This window comes from Ciconia boyciana, chromosome 8 (assembly GCF_034638445.1).
Source record: "Ciconia boyciana chromosome 8, ASM3463844v1, whole genome shotgun sequence".
Lineage (NCBI taxonomy): Eukaryota > Metazoa > Chordata > Aves > Ciconiiformes > Ciconiidae > Ciconia > Ciconia boyciana.
Genome location: NC_132941.1, coordinates 27,094,069 through 27,114,118, shown reverse-complemented (window position 1 = coordinate 27,114,118; position 20,050 = coordinate 27,094,069). Strand labels below are relative to the sequence as shown.

The following is a 20,050-nucleotide window of genomic DNA, read 5'->3' as shown; positions in this document are numbered from 1 at the left end:
TCCCAGAATGGGATTGTGTTTGCCATGGAGAAAGAGGGAGACAATTTGTACTGCGCTGTTGTAATTAAGATGTGGTTGTGGAAGTCTATCTTGACTGGCTAATTTTAGCAGCATTTGAGTGAATACTCAAGGAGCTGAAAGAATAAGGTGTCCTTTAAGGCAAGGAGTTATCTTCCTTCCCTTTATTTCCGTGAAGGGCACAGCGGGGTATTGCTTTACCCAGCAGCAAAGTGACTTCCTCGCCTTCTGTCACTGCTGCTTGATGTCTTGATTAAATTACAGGAAGATGTTGATCAACATTGACTTCATTAGAGATGTCATGAGAAAGATATTTATAGGCACAATATGTTGATGTTCACAAAATTGCTAGTTAATTACCTGAAACATAAACAATCCTAGAACTGGCAGGTTAATTAGCGCAGCCTGTTTTCGGTGGAGGTGGGCGTGGGTTACCTGCTGTAGATTTGGCACATCTGGTACCTAGTGGAATTTTCTTGAACTATTTAAATATTTACAGTAGCTAGTGCTCAGCGTGGGAGAGGTGACCTCAGAGGAGCAAACCAGCTTCTTGTTCTACCACTGAAGGTAGAAGGGAAACTCTGACAACCTGACTTTTTTTTTTTTTCTTAATAACATGTGAAAGTTGCTGATGTTTAGGGTGTAGGGGGTGTGTGTGTTATAGTCTTAAAAACCCAAAGGGAGTTTGAGGTTTCATGTCAATAGAAATTTTTTCTAGTCTATAAAACGCTGCTTTCTAAAGAAAAGAAAGTCGCTGAAACCGTAGTCTCAAGAATACCATTCAATGGTATTCATATATGGTAATGTAATATTCTAAAATTTTACATCTGCTTTAAAAATGAAAATATTCCTGTGTATATAGAAAAATTTCATGAAGGTTTTTTTCTAAATTCAATCTTAAACTTCCTAAACTTCCTTTTAATGCTTCTTTCTTTTGTCTCGGCTAATCTCAGTCAGTTCCCTGGAAAACAAACTTATGTTTTCTGTCTGTTGTGTACAAAAAGAATCCTGGACTGAAATGGGAGAAACTGTTCAGGGGAAGATGAGAAGACTGATAATTAAATGTGATTTCAGTGGCAATGAACATTAATGTTGAGCCTAAAGTCTAAAAGTCACAAATTTACCCTTTACAAACAGGGGAAGGCTAAATATTATTAGCTCATCTATAGGCAGTTTAGTTGTCTCCTCTCCTATGTTTCAGTTAATAAATGCTAATCCCTTTTTATTTGCATGTAAAGAAGTTTCAGTAATATGAAAGGTTACAAGTACCTTCAACTGTTTTTTCCAAGTTGCTTGTACTAGTAGTTAAATATCTGCTTTTATACAGCAGTTAAAATTGCTGTGCTTTAAAATTTGCTTAGAGTACCTGGATTCAGTTTAATTCCAAATATTAAATATTTTTTCATCCTCCTGTATGAAATTTTTGTCTTAAATGCATCACACGGGTAATAGGGAAAATGCAATTTGAAAACAGCATGAAATTTTAATGCTCAGTTCATAGTAATGGTTAACAGCAGTTTTAGTCAACTCTTGAAGTTTAAGCACTTCTGAAGATATTACAGCTATTCTAGAGTCATCCATTGCATTTTAATGGTCTTAAAAAATTACTTTTGGTAATAGTGATTTTAGGTGCTTCATGGCATAGTATCATATTTTTATGTGTTTTACAGTGTTTTCAGGCACAAGTATGATTTTTAAAGACTGTCAACTCTAAAACTGCTTGTAAAATGGAAAGTTATTTCAGTCTAAAAGAATATTGCCTGAAAGACGGATGGTACTGCATTTTTCTAAAGCTGTTAAAGTAAAATAGCAATCCACAGCACTTGCAAGGCAATTTTCACGTATCAAACCCTTTATAGATATTATATCTGTGAAAAAAGACGTGGAAGAATGGAAAAATAAAGCTACAAAATAAATCGGCTGTTCAGGTCGCATATTCTGTATAAAAGCACATTTTCTGAGGCTGTGGGAACAAGAGCTTATAGTAATACTCTTTATTTGGTTTATGTCCTTTTTGTACTTCATTATCCATCAGCCTCATTTTTTGTCCAGTTAAAAACAAAACCAAACCCAAATTCAGCTACAGTCAGATTTTAACATTTAGATCCTCTTTCACTTGTGTCTTTGAATTTCTGAGCTATGAATTTTAGCGTAGTGCTTAACTGAGCCACTCTGAATCAAAGCACAGAAATTCAGTGTAGGTTTAAGAAGTATTGCAAATGTGTTTGAATCAAACTCAAGTTCACTGTTGTTCCTTCCCATTTTCTACAATTAGAGAAGTCTGTCAGGAAGAGCTGAAAATAGTCTGTGAAAGCCCTTCTTATGCTATTTTCAATACAGAGCAATTATAGTACAAGCCTACTAATGTAAAGGTTATGCCAAGCTTATCCTAAATTGCACAGCTGTAGTTTTGAATTCAGTCACACAGGAAACAAGACAGGACATTTTTGCCTTAAATTGGGTTGCTTAGTTACTCAATTTAAATGTATGGTTCTATGTAGCTCTTTATTAGGAACCTTGTTCTGTAAATCAAGATGCTTAGAGAGACTCTTTCATGGGGTTTCTCTATGAGTGTTCCCTGATGAATGAGTGGTGGAAATACAAAATGTGGAGGTAAGTATAAGGTCTTTCAAAGGACTGTTTACTTAATGAGCAATTGGGGCATTTCTGAGAATAAAGTGCACCTGAAAACAGAAATACATTTTTCCATCAGATTTAAATGTGAGGTGCTTTAACTTCAGCCAATGCCACAGACTGTTGGAATTTCATTTCTTTCATGTCTTGCATCTCCGATTTAAATAAAGCAGAGAACGTTATCACTTTCCCTGTACATCACAGACTCCCAAGAGCTTTGCTGGGGATTTCAATCCATAAAACCTGTGGGCTTGAGGTTTTATTGTATTCATTGATACTCTGTTTTGTGAACCACTTAGTTCTCTTGAAACAGGCTTTCTCAGTAGCTTGTACCATCTCCAACCACCCCACCAATTCAGAATATACACTCGTGGCACTTGTTGTTCTGGCAACATTTTAGTAATCAATCAGTGCAGGTGTTTTGGCTTTGTTCCATCGCACATCTTTTATGTGGCATATGTACAAACTCTCTTTAATTTCCAGTCAGTGATCAAGCAGAAATCATGTGTCTGTTTTTCTACTAATGAATTCTCATTGACTTCTTATTTAAAATGGACACAGTATTATCAGCAACTCGGGCTTGAGGACTTAGTGGTTCTCACTGTATATGTGTAAGACTTTTATGCAAGTGTTTTACGTGCTTAACAGTGCAGAAGAAATGGGGAAAAAAGGCTTTAAATACTTTGACTTCCTAAACCCTATTTCACAAGCTCTTTTTTCTTTCTCTCTCAACAGGGATGGAAAGGGTCAGAACTGAAAAAAAGAGTATGCTTGAAATTGACTGCTGCTTAGTGCTTACTGCTCTCACTGAACTAAGGAGCGCTGCTGAATGTTGAGTGTTTGCTTTGTTTTATTCTCACTAGAGCAAAATTAAAATGCATATAAATGCAGAGGGGAAGAAACAAAACTTTAAAAATCTAGACTTTTAGCTCCACTCTAGTTACTAGAAAACTAAAAAATCCCCTCTGTTCATTTAGGCTTTTCTCTTGACTCTGCTCCCACTCTTCTGGCTATGGAAAATAGTTTTGGCTTGCTTGCTTTGTCAGGTTTTTGTAGTACTAAATGGCTTGTCAGTGCTTCATTCTTACAGAGATTGACTTCCCAGCATTTGGTGTTGAACTATCCAAGGTTTTCTCTATAATCACATGTATATCAAATACAGCGGCTTTAGTGCCTCCCTTAGTGCGGAGCACAGGTAGATAGCTGGGCCTGTAATTCCAGTGTTCAGAAAAATGATTTGTGCATTAGGCTATTGTCAGACAGTTGCTTCAGAATCTGCAAGGGTGGATCAAGGTGTCAAAGCCTCCCATCTCACTTGCCAGTCATTTGTTACTGCTTTGTCAACAGCTGCTATTACTCAAACAGTTCAGCCAAACTAAAAGACCGCACGTGGTCACCTTGTGGACTTGAGGACAAAATGAGCTGGCTTAGTTCAAATGACGACATGCTCTGCTTTGTCAGGTCAGAAGTAGGGGTGACTTTTCCTCCAGCCAGGAGACAATGACATCTTAAACTGCCACAGTATTTCTGATGAAGTGTAGTATAGTGTATGTGGTGTTAGCCTGAAAACTATTGCTTGTGTTCGTCCATATTGGTTTTAAAGAGGGGTTAAGCTGACTGGTCCTGTATGTTGTTAACGTGCCTTATTGTTATATTTGCACATATGGCTTAAAAATTATCTCCGTGCAATTGATGATTCTGAGGCATCAGCAGGGCTCTTTGTCTGGAGGCTCCAGAGTTGTAATTGGCCACAAACGACTTTGAAGATGGCAACCAATTTTAATATTAAATTTTCCATATTACCAGTTTTGTTATTCATAGCACATAGTCAATGAAGTGGGTCAGAATCCTGAACTCACTTTAAATTTTTGTTTGCTGCAATATTTAGGGATAATAAAATGTTTCATTGAAGTCATAGAAGGGTGTAGAGGGTAGTAGGGAGTGGTTAGATACTGTTTCTTCTGCACTGTGATGAAGTGGTACCATGTGAACAAGCAGTGACTAGGTTCAAAATAAACTTGTGCTAAGATGTTCTAGATGCTACACATTTTCATGGATTCAGGAGGAGTTTGGACAAATTAACAGGAAAAAAAATCAGTAAGAGTTAATACAGTATTCTTGGCATATTGCTTTTGTAGCTGTGCTTGAAGATAGGTTTGAGTTTTTCCTCTTGAACGAATATGGCTTTATTCAGTGTGTCAGAGTTGTCAGGCCTTAATTCTGTCCTTTGAGTACAGCTTTACAGGGAAGCTGTTGTCAGTGTGACATATCACCTTTCAAAATGTTTTCAGTTTGGATTAAATGTACAGGCAAATACTAGTAATTGTTAAGTTTAATGTTTTGAAGTTCATTAATGCAACAAAAGTGGCTGAAATATAAATACAGAGTACTTGCATAGTACGATTTTCTGACTCAGGAAGAAGCCCTAGATAAGTAAGGGATTGATGTTGAAGAGTAATAGAGCTTTCTACAATTATTGATAAAGTTTAGAGTCTGATCTTTGTTCCAGTGACAAAGAATGAAATTTTATTCTGCCACCAGATAAAATAATTTCCTTCAGCAGTTAGTAGAATTTTATTAAATAAATCTTTTAAATGTGTAACTGCTAGGAACTAGGTGAGTTTTTTGAGATTGCCAGTTGTTGTACTCCCTATGATTGTTTGTTTAAATAAAAACAAACAGAACTACTGATCTGAATATATAAAAGCAAAACTGACTATAAGAGAAAATGTGAAATAAATTAGAGTAATAACTGGGTGTTTCTGAAGCAGCGGGAAGAAGAGTTGGTGATTAGCATATTGAAGTGGAATTTTTTTTTGTTTTAATTTCAGGAGCTCTTAGGAGGAGGTCACAGTTATTTCATAGAATAATGTCCCCAGAAAGGTTCAGGTTGGCTGTTTGTTTTCCACATGAGTGTGCTGTACTCCCTGTAGGGCACACACACCCCCCCCCCCCCCCGCCTTTTTTTTTTTCCCTTTGGTCAAGGTGAAACACTTTCTGTCTGACATTGTGGTAGGACTAAGTTATTGAACTTTTCTTAAAGTTGTACTCTTACCGGGAACACAGCTCCTCTCAAATGTTGCAGGAGACCTTTTTTTGGTTATAGTCACTTAAATTTATAAGGCTTAATAGGGCAAGCCATTTTCATTATTAAACTTTCAAGCAGTCAGCGCAATTGTATGCCTTGCAGTCATATGATTTAATGATCAGAACAGACAACTTCAGACACTGCTCCCAACTAATTCAAATATTTTATTTAGCTGGAATTTAGGGATATATGAAGTATGAATGGGTATTTTGGGTTTCCAAGTAATTGCATTTAGTAGAGGGATGTTATAGGCCATTCTTGATCACTGCGACTATCTCTAGCTTCATGTCTTCATTGTGAGACAGCTTCTAAATGTGTGTGAAGCTACAGTCATCTTTGCAAGTGTATGAATGTGGGGCTTATAGGAAGTGTTATTAAGGAGATATTTGTAAAGGCTACTGTAGCCTCCTAAGCTCCATCTACAGTCAGTGGCGAAGAGGTGCATGCCTCAGGTGATTCGGAGCAGGAGACCATTTTGTAAGGTCCTTTGAAACACCTTTGCGGAGGAACTGGTCGTCTTGGGAGATGGCAGGAGAAAGACACCCCCTGCCAGAGAGGGGCTGTGAGGATGCAGTTGGCCTTTCAGGATGGTGGGAATGAGGAGAAGAGAGTTCGGGAGGGGAGAGTGCACTGCTGTTAATCTTTAATTGCAACCGCCCACGCTTGTGGGGGAGCAGTGATGGGAAGGGGCCTTTGGCTGTCAGGCAGGTTAACCCCTGGCTTGTTGTGGGGCTGTTTCCACTCGGGTGTCTTTCGAGCTTTTTGTGTTGCATGTCAGGTCCCCACACTTGAAGTTTCTAATTAGCTAATTCAATAACATTTGTTTTCATTTTTATAAATGTTTCTGTTTACTTTAGCTGTGAAGTTGAAACAGAGAGAAGTCCTCTAAGTAATGTAACCATTGGATGGGAAGTGGCTTTGAGGGGGCAAGGACTGAGGTGAAAGGAAAAGGTCATCAGGCTCAGTTGGCAGAGTATGGGATTATTCAAGTTGTTATGTTTGTTTCGGCTCAGGCTGTTTGACCTTGCTGAGCATCTTACCTAGAACAATGATTGAGGGTTTCCTCTGAGCCATCTCATTAAAAATAATTAGAAATTAAAATAATTAAAATTAGCCATCAGAAACCAAATGGATCTGAGCCACGTAACTGTTCTATGAAGAGTTTGTTAAAGAGGTGTTTGCTTTGCTCCCAAGGAGACAGGCCCTTTATTTATCTGCCTCTGCCTTGATTGTATATAAGTGTAAAGCAAATGAAGTAGTTGGGTGAAACAGTGAAGTTAATGACAGGAACAAAAATGCTTTTCTGTAAGCTTTTAGGAAAGCCTTCATAGCTTGTTGTTTTATTTACTAAGTTTTATTTGCCTGATGTCTACTGCTTTTTCTGTTAGGTGCCTGGGGGAAGGGCACTGCTACATCCTGATTACATTTGCCAGTGCTGCTGCTTACACATAAAACATATTGTGAAAACTGTAGATAGGGAACCTCATTTATGTAGTGCCTTTTCTGCATTTCTTAAAGTGTGTTCTGTTTAGTGTGATTTGACTTCCATGACTACTCTATTATGCCCAGGAATTTCAAGGACAACTTGCTTTTTTTTGGGAAAGTTAGAACAAATAAACGTAGAACAAATAGACTGTGGCTCAGCGTGTTGCTTCTGCCCGTGCTTCCAGCAGAGCAGAGGTTCCTTCCATTGGTAAGGCAAGTCAGACAGCCTCTGTCTGTGCGGTGTTCCCTGCTACTGCTTGCTGGCTGCTGTTCGATGGGGCAGTGGGGCCTCTTTTTGAAGAAACTATGTGATGGAAGGAAACCATGCAGTAGTTTTATTAAAAATTTGAATTGTTAGTTAGCTGCATGTCAGTATTCTGGTAGTAATCCGAAGCGTGAAATTGGAACAGTTAAAGTATCTAATAGATTTATACTGAGGCCCACAATCAGACATAGGGCACTTTAAAATAAAAGAACAGGAAAGTAAAGTCTTGTGTAAATATTTCCTTTATAAGTCACCTTTGGTGCTGCAATTATCTATGCTTCTTTATGTTGAATGAAGCAATCTGTTACTGCTGAAATAATTTCTGTTGAGGAGCATTTAAATAAAACTTGAGAAAAACTGAGCCCCATCTCATAATATTGTTGAGGAGCATTTCAGTCCTTTTCAGAAGCAAATAAAGGTATGTTTCAAAAATGCTGAAATTGCATTTCTGGGCTATTCCTGCTGTGGAATAGTGTTCCAGGACCTACCTTCTCTGCCAGTCCAAAAAAAAAAAAAAAAGTTAGGGCTTGAAATGTACCTTTTAAATTTCTGGGCAGCATGCAGCCATCTCTCCTTTGCACTCATAGTGTTCTTTGCACTGGTATTGCTCTTCAGTTTAAGTAACTCACACTTCCCCCTTGATATTTAGGCAAGTGTATTTCTAAAGAGCTTTCATTTTCCTAGACTAGATAATTCAAGCCTCTGTCATCTTTATAGGATAGACTCTCCATCACCGTGGTGATGGGAATAACCTTTCTGTGCACATGGTTCAGTCTAAAGATGTTCTTTTTCATGTATCCAGTATTTCCCACCAGGTCTGGCTGGTGCCTGGTGATACAACACAGTGCTTGAGCTTATTGCTTATTGAGGTCTTAGTGCTGCTGCTGCTTATTGATTGTATTTTTGCAAGGAAAAAAAAGGTACCACCCATGTATTTACAACATGTAACTTGTCTTTAAGGTTTTTTAATTAAAATTATTGTCTCCCTTTGAACTGGAGATTTGTGTAAGACTACAATTTTAAACTTATCTGTTCAGTGTGTGGTGATGAATGTGACACTAAATAAGGTATTATTAGGTTCAATCTTTGAGAAAGCAGAGGGAGGGGTGACATCTTAAAAAGCAATCTGATATTTGGCTAGTACTGACATGGTTGAAATTATATGAAATAACCTGTAAACTCTTATCTATGCAATCCAACCACATGTTTCTTCAGAAATTTTTTATTGGTGCCATGAGGGTAATCCACAGCAAGATTTCTACTACACATCCTGTTTATTTTTTGCTCCCCTAGCTATAGCAATAGTTTTGGCTATCGCTCTAATCTCTTCTTTTCATTGAAATTTATCTCATGATAACTTTTATTGCTTCACCTGCTCACACTTGCAATAAATTCTCTGCAAATTGCTGAACTTAACTGTAGTTCTGCCTTAACTTAGTCTGCCTTTTCTGAGACTCTCTATATCCAGATTTCAATGCTGAACATTCATTTAAAACATATCAAATAACTGCTTTGATTATAATTCTAGAAATCCTGATGTGTTTGGTGGAAAACCAGTCCTGTGAAAAGACTGCTAACATGTGATTGGCTTGTAATTTTGATAATTTGCTCATTGAAGAACAGAACTAGACGTTGGCCTGATTTGGGTGAACTTTTCATTGAGACACCCAGCAAAGAGAAAACATCATGGAAACATAGGTGATGGGGAAAAAGCTCATTCAGCTTTCAAAAAAAAAAAAAAAAATTATTCTTTTGGTAAGGCATATGCAATTTTTAGAATTAAAAATTGTCCTTGCTTTGGATTACTTTTTAGTTGTGTGTGCAGTGATTGCTGTTCAATGGTGAATAGCAGGACCATTCATGAAAACAAAGGCTCAGTAAAAGTTTGTATCCGTGAGCTTTGTTGCCCTAACAAAGAGTTTGTTGAAGGGTCGTTCAATTAGCCAAATCCTGAACTTCTAGAAAATTGTAACACATGTCTCTGGAAAAGATTAGAGTTGTGTCTGGTATGGTCCTGTTATTTTTATAGCATCCAGTGGGAAAAAAAAAATAAGAGCAGGAAAAAAAGATCTTCTTATTTCATGTAGATATGCAAACACTGCTTATCTTCCCACATGATATGCTTGTAGGAAACTACAATGAAATGTAAGGCGTAGTTTTTTTCAGATGATCTGTTTGTTCTGTTAATGCCTTCAAAACAAAAAGCTTGAAAATTACCAACAGAAAATTCAATTTTTAGGTATCAAACTAGAGCATATAAGAATAAAAGGAATAAGTACTGAGAATTTGTTAGCTAAATAATTTCATTTAGACTGCTTAGGATAGCAAACTAAGTGGGTCTGTGAAACTCTACAAGCAGTGTCACTGATGTAAGGAAGGAGAGTGAGTAGGTACCCACACAATCTCTCTCTATTCTACCTTCAGAGCAAGGTTTGCCTCTTCGTCTTAAAAAAAAAAAGAAATTACTGTGTGACTATTATCATTAGTATTAATTCAGGTGTCGTTTAGGCTGTTCATAAATATTAACAGCCTCAAGGAATGCCATGCTATCAGTCCTTACCCTTGGTGTTTAGAAGTTTGGTCTTGCAGTTGAACTCATCAGCTGAATAGCACAGCTGTTGCTAGAGGAAATACCATGCCATGGAGGTGTCCTTTAGACACTTCACCTAAAGGGAGATCTGAATAAAGGCTTCACTCTCTTGATCTTCCTGCATAGGTCTTGGCTGTCCTGGGCTAATTATGGTCTGTAATTAGATGCAGCACAATTCTTTTGAAGTCAATGAATGTGTAATTTTTACTGTAAGCTGGGAAATAGTGTTTTACCTTGGCTTGCTCTTGTGTTTAATTTACAAATGATTTTCTGTTGGGATTTTTGTGTGAAGCGTTTAGATCTCTCAAAAAAATACAGTGATACTCCAGTGTGTCTTTCCTTGCCAAGAAACCAGTTGGAGCCTGTCATTTCTTACAAATGGGGTGTAGCCATCCACGTGGCCGGGGCTGTGTCAGGAGGATCAGAGGAGCGCCTAAATATCTTTAAAAATGTGGACTGCAATCTCATATACAGTTCTCCATGGGAAGGAGAATGCTTGTTTCTTATCACGCTGTTTCAGGGGTACTGTGTGGCTCTTTGAAAATGAAAGGCACGTCTTAATTAACTTTTTATTTCTGTGTGCTTTAAAGAGGTAGTATTTTTCTTCTATTTAATGTAGAAAACTAAATTGTTCACAAAGTACAGTCATCACATGCAGTATATATACTTTTATATATTTTTAAGACTACACCTATGCTTTTGCTAGTTCTGCATGTACTGCTTTATGCCTTTGAATCTATCTTCTGAGTAAACCAACAAAATCTTACTTATTTTCTTTCATTATTCTGCTCTGCTTCCATTGATGACTCTAAACTTTTGACTCCAGACTGGCAATATGAGGGTAAGATGGCAAAATGTAACTTCCTGAACATTGCTTGTCTGTTTTTAATTTTTATTTTCCTTAGAACATTATTAAAATTCTGTTCACTATCTTTAATTAGATCGTTTTGTTGCAATTAAATTCAAATTATTTTTGTTCCTGTTGTGAAGCTTTAATTATGAGTTATACCTTTTAATCATTCCTCTGTTATTTCTTTGGGTTAAATTACCATCGTATTATCCCTGTCCTGAAGGACTTTTGCTTCACTGAGATCCCTGGTGTGGTATCTCTAGAGCAAGACATGAACAGGTTTATAGTGTAGCCATCAAACTGTCTTGTTGTGGTATGTGGCAATGATTCAGGGTGTGTGTGTTCATGACGTGGAAAGGAAGGCTCACGTAACAGATACCAGAACAAACCATATTAAGTTTTTGCTGTTTAAATGATTAAACAGCAAAAGTGTTTTTGCTGTTTAAAGTGTTGTGATTTTTGCTGTTTAAGTGTTTAAGTAAAACAAATTTTAAATATAGATCAGCATCTGAGATGTTAAATCCTTTGTCATCGGATTCTCCTTTGCTTTATAAAGTTTATCTGAGTAAGGGATAAGAAAACAACTCAGATTTTGATCCTCTGTGAGTGTAACTTAGTTAACAGTTGTAGCTCATACATAGATATGTACATACATATTTAAGTAAATACTTGTCTTCAGTATGCCGAACATGCTGACTTGTTTTAAAAAAACAGCAACAAAACCCCCAGATCCTTCTTCTGGAATTAGAAATAATTTCTCTTTTCATCTTTATAGATTGCAAATTGGCCAGAACAGGTCCTCCAGCCACGATAGTTCCTATTGATGAAGAAAGTCGGAACGGTGAGTGCACCTTGGTTTTCTGCAACAGCCCTTCGGTTACCTCATGTTAGCTGATCAGGGTGTAGAGGCGCATGTAGGGGAGTGGAGTGTCTGGCTTGGCAGTGAGGACCCCTATGCTTTGACTTTGAGGACTGTTCTGTGAAGACCTGTTAACAGGGGTTGTGGGTGGAAAGGTGGCAGTGATCCAAAATGCTGAGAGGTGTCATTTCTTCCTGAAAGTTACACATTTTGATGACGTTGGTCTTTGACTCTAGATAGCTCTTGTGAATATGCTTTTAGTTTTAACAAGTATATAGATCACAATTATTTGTAATACAACAGTAGTTTAGCTCCCTTGTTGCTAATGTGCCAACTTACTTTTTACCGTCTGACTTCTTATGTCAGTATGATGTTACCAGAGGACAAAATTCTGGTCAGTCTTTGTTTTTGTTTTTGGTGTGGCTAGGTAAAGCTGAAACCTTCTTTCTCTGAAGCTTGGTAGGGATGTTAACATTGCTGTAATCTGGGTTTCACATGCAGCTTTTGGAAGGTTTCCTGTTATTTTGCTCCAAGTTTAATAACATGAGTTTATGGACACCTCTGAAATGGCAAAACTTGCTTGCATGTAGTCGTGGAAACTTCAAAAGAAAATGAATGGGTTTTTTTGTTTGTTTTTAATTTATTCTGTCAAATCATACAGTTCTTGAATTGTTGATCTGTAGTCTTAGCATTGCATTTATGCAGCATACTGTAATGTGATGAAGTGCTTTACCCCATTAGAGTCAACACTTTGTACAGCTGGCTGTAACTCCTGATATTAAGTTACTACTGTTTCCTGATTTTTATTTTGTGATTTTTTTTTTTTAACCTTGTAAGCTAGGCACAGTTGTGTGTTGCATGTGGTTATGATTTATCATATATGGGTGCATGAAATGGTGAACGAAGTCCAGGTCATGCTGGTGGAACCTTTCTGCTCTTATCCTTGGGGGGGCGGCTTGTAGTTGGAGTTGCTCATGGTCAGGCAGATAAGGGTAAGAGAACCAGCACCAGAGTGCTGAAGAGTTCTGTTAGTTGGTACTGGAGTGGCTTTTAAAAACAGGCTGTTTTCTTCCTCCTGTGCTGATTTTTCTTGCAATCATGTCTGCTGAAACTAAAAAATGATGATTGGTCTCAGCAAAATGAAATTCCTCTGGTAATTGTGTCCACATGCTGAGTAGGACTTTATTTTTTCCTCCCCTGTTTTTGTTTGTTTTGTTTTTTTTGTAATGCAGCCTGAGTGCCATAAAAGTAACTTATACAGTGCAATATTAATTTAAGTAGAAAGCTGTATCATGTTTATATCGTGCTTCTATCAAGTGAAAAAAAAAGTTTGGTTTTTTTTTTTTTCTTTCAGAGTGTTTAAGTGGTGTGTGATCACAACATCCATGATAGGTCTTACTCTTTAATAGCAGAACTTCTGTGTGTAATCTGTGCTGTAATATTAGTTAACTATTGTTGAAATAGTTTGGTATATATGGTACCTAAATAGTTCAAGGGTCCAGAATCAGTACTGTGTTTTTTTTCCTTTACCTTTTTTCAATGTATGTACTATAGAAGGAGTCTTGGGATTTGATGCTTATGAAATTATTGTATCTGTATCACCTTGTTGGGAAGGCATCAAGTATTCTTGATTATACATAGGTAGTACTGGCATGTTTTGTAGCACTTTACTCTTAAGTGCTAGCAGCACTTGAGTGAGTTACCTGGAGAATGTGGTGGGAACAACAGCTGAAACTAGGACTAGAAGCTGACCATAAAGTCATTTGAAATATAAGCCAAAATTTAGAAAAAGAAAAAGCTTGTAGCTCTCTAATTGAATGGCATAATAAACTTTATTTCTTAGCTTTTTAATACTTCATTCAGTGTTTGCTAAAAACTAAAAAGTTAAAATTTCTGTTCAAATATAACTGATCCTGCAAGAAAGATGGTTGAGTATGGTGGGGAGAAGCATGAATTTCCTAAAAGCTTTGCATGTGTCTGCAATTATTTAATTTATCTATTTCACTATGAACCATTAACTCCCCATTAAAGGAATCAAATTGGAAGTAGAAACTTCAATTTGCATTGTAGTTAATGGAAGTGACACACCTCATCTGTAAGTCACAATATGTATTAAGTAAACAGATCTCCTGGGAAGCCAGTTCTTGAGTTGAAATGTCCTTAAACCTTTTGCTGTCTTTGAGACAGATTTTTTTTTTTTTCCCCCACCTCCGTGTGTGCACCCTTCCAGATGTCTTCAGGTTGAGGGCAAATGCTTTTAGCTTGCTAGAGTCAAATTTGGATCTATGCTGAATGATGGGTATCATTGCAACTGAATGTGTATGAGTATAGACCCATGTGCAGGTGTGCGCGCACACATATATATCAGGGAATTAGAAGACTAACTGGTCAAGTAACGTTTTGTTACTTGGATGCTTCCTGCATGGAACTGCACCCATTTCCCTCCCCCCCCCGCCCCGGTCATGTTCACATGCTTACAGAAGATGTTTATAAGTAGTGTCTGGCTATGCCATCAGTGTTGCAAAAATTAATACACTGTTGTTAGTTTTGCTCTTTCAATATGCTGATGTTTTGGTTCTAGGCAAGCCACTATTGTATCCTGATGAGTACGCTTCCATTTGTGTGATGCTTTGTTTTGGCTTACAGTATCAATTTGTGCTCTACAGGGTTGCCCTTGGCCGATTTCCTTACATATTTTACACTACAGCTACAGCTTGAAACGACTAGTGAAAGAAGCAGGCTGAGAACTGATTCATCACCAGTAGGGTCTCAGTTAGATTTACAGAATGACCTCTGTTACATTCACTAGAAATGGTTTGTTTACCAGAGCTCATCTGCTGTAGCCTTTCACCCTTCCTATGCATTAGAAGATGAATCTGTATAAATGGTAAGGCATTATAAATAAGTCAAAACAGCTCTGCTGCCAAAAAACCTTTGTAAAAATCTTGAGAAGGGAACAAACAGAGGATTTAAAGAGTAATAAGGAAGGTCAGCCGAAGCAGTGTGTTGTGATAAGAAAATGTTTTAATACCAGTTTTTGATATGTTGGGAGCTTTGGTATGAGGATTGGACATTGCTGTGTTATAGAGCGTGCAGCCTGAAAGTAAAAATCATGGGTATCGATGCCAGGATCAACAGGGTGAGTGTATTTACTGTGTGTGTGAATTCACTAGAATAGCTTATCAAAAATTATTTCAAATCATTTGTCATTCAGTCTCAAAATTGACATTATATAGTTGTTAAAAGTGATAGCGAAGCTGTAGTGATAGACGTTTGAATTATACGCAGATTACATGTTATACATTTCCAGTGACCAAACAAACATTGTATTGGAATTGCCGATAGATGCAGAGAAACAATCTGCCTATTTTTGTTCTAATATATACAAATATGTCTCTAGATCCCTTAAAGTATGAAATCTAATCAGGTTGTTTGAATTCCTTGCACTGCAGCTTTCAAAGGTCTGTTGTTGATGTTGGACTGTCTCTTCGAAGGTTTTAGAATGAAGATCTCAAAACAATAACAGGATTAACACTTCTGTGTGACATTACATTTCATCCAGTGCATATATCATATTCTGGCAACTGAATAAACAGAAACTCCTGCTCTTTAGAAGTATATCTTCAGTTCCACTGTGTTGAATGTTGCTTCTGAGCATACTGAGTTCAATCATTTCTAATTCACAAAAAGTCTGGAGACCAGCAAATCTTGGGGAATAAAAATACTTCACAAAAATACTTTACAAAAGGAATACTTAACTATTTCTTGTTTTCATAGTCAGACACACAGTTACCATGTCTGACCTTTAAAGATCTTCTTGAGAGGTCAGCATAGATGTTAGGATTTAACAGTTTCCCACCACTGGATTAATATATCTTGATATCAAGTAATTTAGGTACAATAGTATGTTAGATTATAGTTGTGTTCCTGTGAAGAATCCTAGAAGGGGTGAACTTTACATTTCTTAAGGTACAAATGAATTATTCTTTCATTTTTCCTTTAACTGAATGAGTGATAGTACTTGAGATCATATTAATGGCAAAATGTAATTCTTCTAGATGTATGGGGGGGGGTTTTATAGGCAGAGTTATTTTCACCCATGAATTTTTCTTATTACTGAATTTGAGATTTGGTTTTAACTAGTTTTAAAGATGGAATAAATGCGACTTATTCATACTTCAGACTTTTTCATTGCAACCGCACCCCAAGTTTTTGGGGGCCTTCATGTAGAGCCTTTGACTTGTTGCACTGTCTGCAGTAGCTCTCTGTTTACCAGGAGTGAGATGAGTCAGTTGACACTCAATGGGGGGGGGAAGGGGAAGTTACAAATAAGATGAGCTGAAGACAGCCTTGTGTACTCAGCACCTAAACAAGACTTAAAGCTATTCCATGGGGATTAATGGGACTAAAACAGAGCAGAGCTTTCAGCCTTAGCTCTGGGTTTCTTGCTGCAGGAGGGAGGACTTGATTTTCTTTTAAGCTGTACAGATGCTAGCATGTTGCATAGAGGTGTTAAAATTTATAAAATTGTATATTCTTGTAAGTTATAGTGTACTGTCTTTATGAGCCTCTCAATCTTTAATTTTAAAACAACATATTTCCCCCTATTACTTCCTATCTTTCAAAAATCATCTTTATGTAGCATTATGAAAGGAAAGTAATCTTAGTTTTACCATTTCAAGTGATTCTGAGAAAAACATCTCTCAAATCTGGGATGTTTGTGTGGATATAGAAAGGGAAAAGACACCAAGCTGTAATGTACTGTAATTTTGTATTGATTTTTTCTTAGTTTGCCCATAAGCACAGTTTGAGGAATCTTTGCATTTAACTTTCACTTAGTGCACTATTTCTTTTGTAGCAGTTAACAATTACATTTCTATAATGGGGATTTAAAAAAAAAAAAGCTTATGTTGTTATCGTTCCTGTGAAATGTTTCCAGGAAGAAACTCCTTCAGTAGATTTCCAGTCTAAGTTATGCAATTGTCTATATGCCTACGTGTCCACACGTAGATTTTTCTCAAATCTTTAGACTATCTTACAGCTTCCTAAAGTGGTTGTTGAATGTTTTTCACCAGCTGTGGAAAGTATTCCTTTTCAAATATATCTTCACCAATCTGGAATCTAGTTTCTGTAGCAATGGAGATGTGGTATGTTGTGTATATATACGATAAAGTGTAAGTTAAGGTATTGCAGCCAATAAATAAATCTTTGAATAAAATATTATCTTGCTGTACAAGGGAAAGAGGAGTTCATTCAACTTTGCTTCTAAATCACCAACTTTTCTTCAATTGTAAAACTATTGCTCTTGTACAGATACTGTGACTTTCTCAGATCCCATGTATACATCTGAGAATGCTTAAGTAAGTCTAGATACTTGTCAGCTGAGGATTGCAGTTCAGTCTAGCGATATCAGTTAGCTACCGATCCAATCTAGGTGGCTAATATGATTGTAACATTGAACATCAGTAGTCTTTTGCTGAATTTGTGTGCTATTCTGTGATCATTAATACTGGGTCTGTGCAACATTAGATTAGCTGGCAATACAAATCTGATCTGGATCAGGCCCAGGCACATAATAACATTTTGTCAAATTAGGGCACGCAGTATGGAGTTTATTCTGGCTTTATGTTTTTATTTAGGAAGAAAGGTGATACATTACATCTAATATCTGCCAGATTAAGTAACTTCTATCAGAAGAAGTTACCCTTTCAGAATGTTTTGGACAAATTTTAACACAGGAAGTGGATTTGTATTGATTTGTGTATGCCATGTGGCTGCACAGTTCTAGAGCTGCTACTAAGGGCTGAAGACTGGATTTACCACATTGCAGAGTGCTGTATAGTTCAACCCCATCTTCCCACACCTGGACTGATTTGGTGTTAAAGGAGAAGCTGCTGCCCAAGCATTCACACACCATTCAGGCAGTTGCACACACACCACCCGAGACTTTAACTGCTAGGACCTGAGTCCCTTCGCAGCGGGCAGCTCCACTGAGCTGACGGGTGCCCCTTTTCGACTCCTCACTCACACAGACACTCATTCTCAGGTGCTTCCTCTCCCCTCTGGCTTGACCCTAGCTTTCCCGAAGCAGAGTCTCCGATACGATGTACGCCAGACGAATTTATTGGTACCGTGGTGAAAACAGGTCGAGCTGGGTGCCTCTGGTGAGGAACCCAGAACAAAGAAATCTCTGGGTAATTATACCCTTACAATCTAAATTCCCCTCCCCTCAGGAGACAGTTCGGACCAATAGTAGTATCAGGGTCTGGGGTCTTCCCGTTCTTCATTGGGCCCTTTCATTGTCTCTAGGCGGGCCGATTCTTCTCTTATCTCTAAGACTGCAGCTTCTGCTAAGGTTGAAGCCTTCTTATCTTTCTGGTCTGCACTGGTTTCGGGGGTCTTTCTTCATGTAAGCAAGTAAAAGTTCAGTGCATGGTCAGTGGATCTAGGTGAAAGTTCTTGTGGCCTAAGACTTCAGCAAGCCTTGATACTAATGCTAAAGTGACTAATACAACATTGGGAGCCTGCATGTTTCCTATTGATGCTTTTCTAATTTCTAAGATGCTTTTCCAGATGAACAGATGTTGCATGGGCTGTTTTAGGTTTTGTCTAGATTTGTCTCTGAAGATATGGTCAGATCCTGAGGCCACCCAAAAAGAAAGCCCGCAGCTTGGTGTTCACAGCCCTGGCAAGTACTGGCTCTGGTTCTGGATCATTCAGGGCATTCCTGTGCCATTTAGGAGTGTGTTGGTTAGACTTGGAGAAACGGGTTAGTTTGGGCTATAAAAATCCCCTGGGAGCACTGTACAATCCAGCAAACTTCCAGCAATAGCATCAGAAAGGGGCTTACTGACTACTGCTGTGCTCCTTGGATTTGAGGTGGGAAGCATGCAGTGGGGTGCAAGTGCAAGAGTATCAAGAGAAACCTAATTGTAGCCGATGGTTTATTCTTCTGGTAGAACTTTTCTTCACACTCAAGGATTTTCTGAATGTTCTGTTCCAAGTACTGTCCTCAAATTTCTCCATAATGGAGGAAAATTGGCTAATATGCCACAGTGTAATAATGTACTTTTAGATTATTCCTCTTTTTCTGTCATGACTTGCGTACTTGGTTGCCAGAGATAGAAATTGCCTTCTTTTGTATTCAGAGATACAGCCAATTAAGACTAAGGCTTATTTGGTCTTAATCAGCTGTCCCAAGAAGCATTATTAAATGCAACAACAGGAATCTTATCAGAGCATAACAAATTTATATTTCAAGAAAGAGTAAATTGCCTGGAAGAGTATAGCTGCTGTTCTTGCCAGGTAGGAAGGCTTAGAGTCAAGCAGGTGAAGGGTAAGTGTAAGAGCTAGAAGTTAGAAAATTCTCTTATGCTCAGCTAATAAATGTCTTCAACAAGACGGAATATGGAATATTTTTTTTGTAACTTGTATTTGTGGTTTTCTTCCTGTTCTTCATGTTAGCAGCGGGCTCATACATGTTGGTGCTCAACTTGCTGTCTTAAGTTGTTTAAATCAAAATGTAAACTAATGCAAGAAAGTATCACTTCTTAGCTGACAATTTGATTTAGTTTATAAATTCATGAGGTGCGGAAAGAGGCCTTAATTTATGGAAGTTATTTTTGTTTCATTCAAGCCTGTTCATTTCCATTCTGAAATTATACATTCTTAGGATTTTGGTATTAACAATTTCATTGAAAAGTCATGAATCAATTTGATGTCTAATGCTATTTTTATACCACAGATTTAAATTCACACTCACATGTTTTTCATGGAGGACAAATATGTGAAGGCTGAAGAAGCTGTAAAATGGATGAGCTTATTATTCCACTTCTATTCATGAGTACAGACATATGCAGTGGCCAGTATTTAAGCAGAGCTTTTGTTAAAGATATTTGCAATTCTCCTTTTTCAGTTTTTTTTAAATTAGTTATTTTAAGAAAAAAATCAAAGTGCCAGAAAGCAGGAGATAATTTGGGGTGGAAGTAGGGGAGAAAAGAAGTCGTCCTTTTAGAAACTGATTAATTTATTCTTAGGGATAGAAAATATAGTTAGTAAATGACAGAGTTGGAATTATTTAAAATGGTTTTGTGCTGTCAGCTGTCTAGAAAAATATCTTAACCTGGTATTGGTGCTCTTGGGGGCAGGTGAAATAGATGTCCTTAAATTACCTTCAGGCATGAGAGGTTTTTTCCCCTTATTTTTATCATTAACTGCCTCATCTACCTCTGTAGGTTCTTAGGACTTGTATGTAGTCATCA

The 20,050-nt window shown here is 37.5% G+C and overlaps 1 protein-coding gene across 4 annotated transcripts in view; it reads left to right on the top strand.

Annotated features, from left to right (window-relative positions):
- PCDH15 (protocadherin related 15) overlaps window positions 1-20,050 on the top strand; it is a 378,762-nt gene that overhangs the window by 19,332 nt on the left and 339,380 nt on the right. For all 4 annotated transcript variants that reach the window (XM_072869959.1, XM_072869956.1, XM_072869957.1 and 1 more), the window contains exon 2: window positions 11,706-11,771. In XM_072869959.1, coding sequence (XP_072726060.1) covers window positions 11,706-11,771 — 66 coding nt within the window. The remainder of the gene's footprint in view (window positions 1-11,705; window positions 11,772-20,050) is intronic.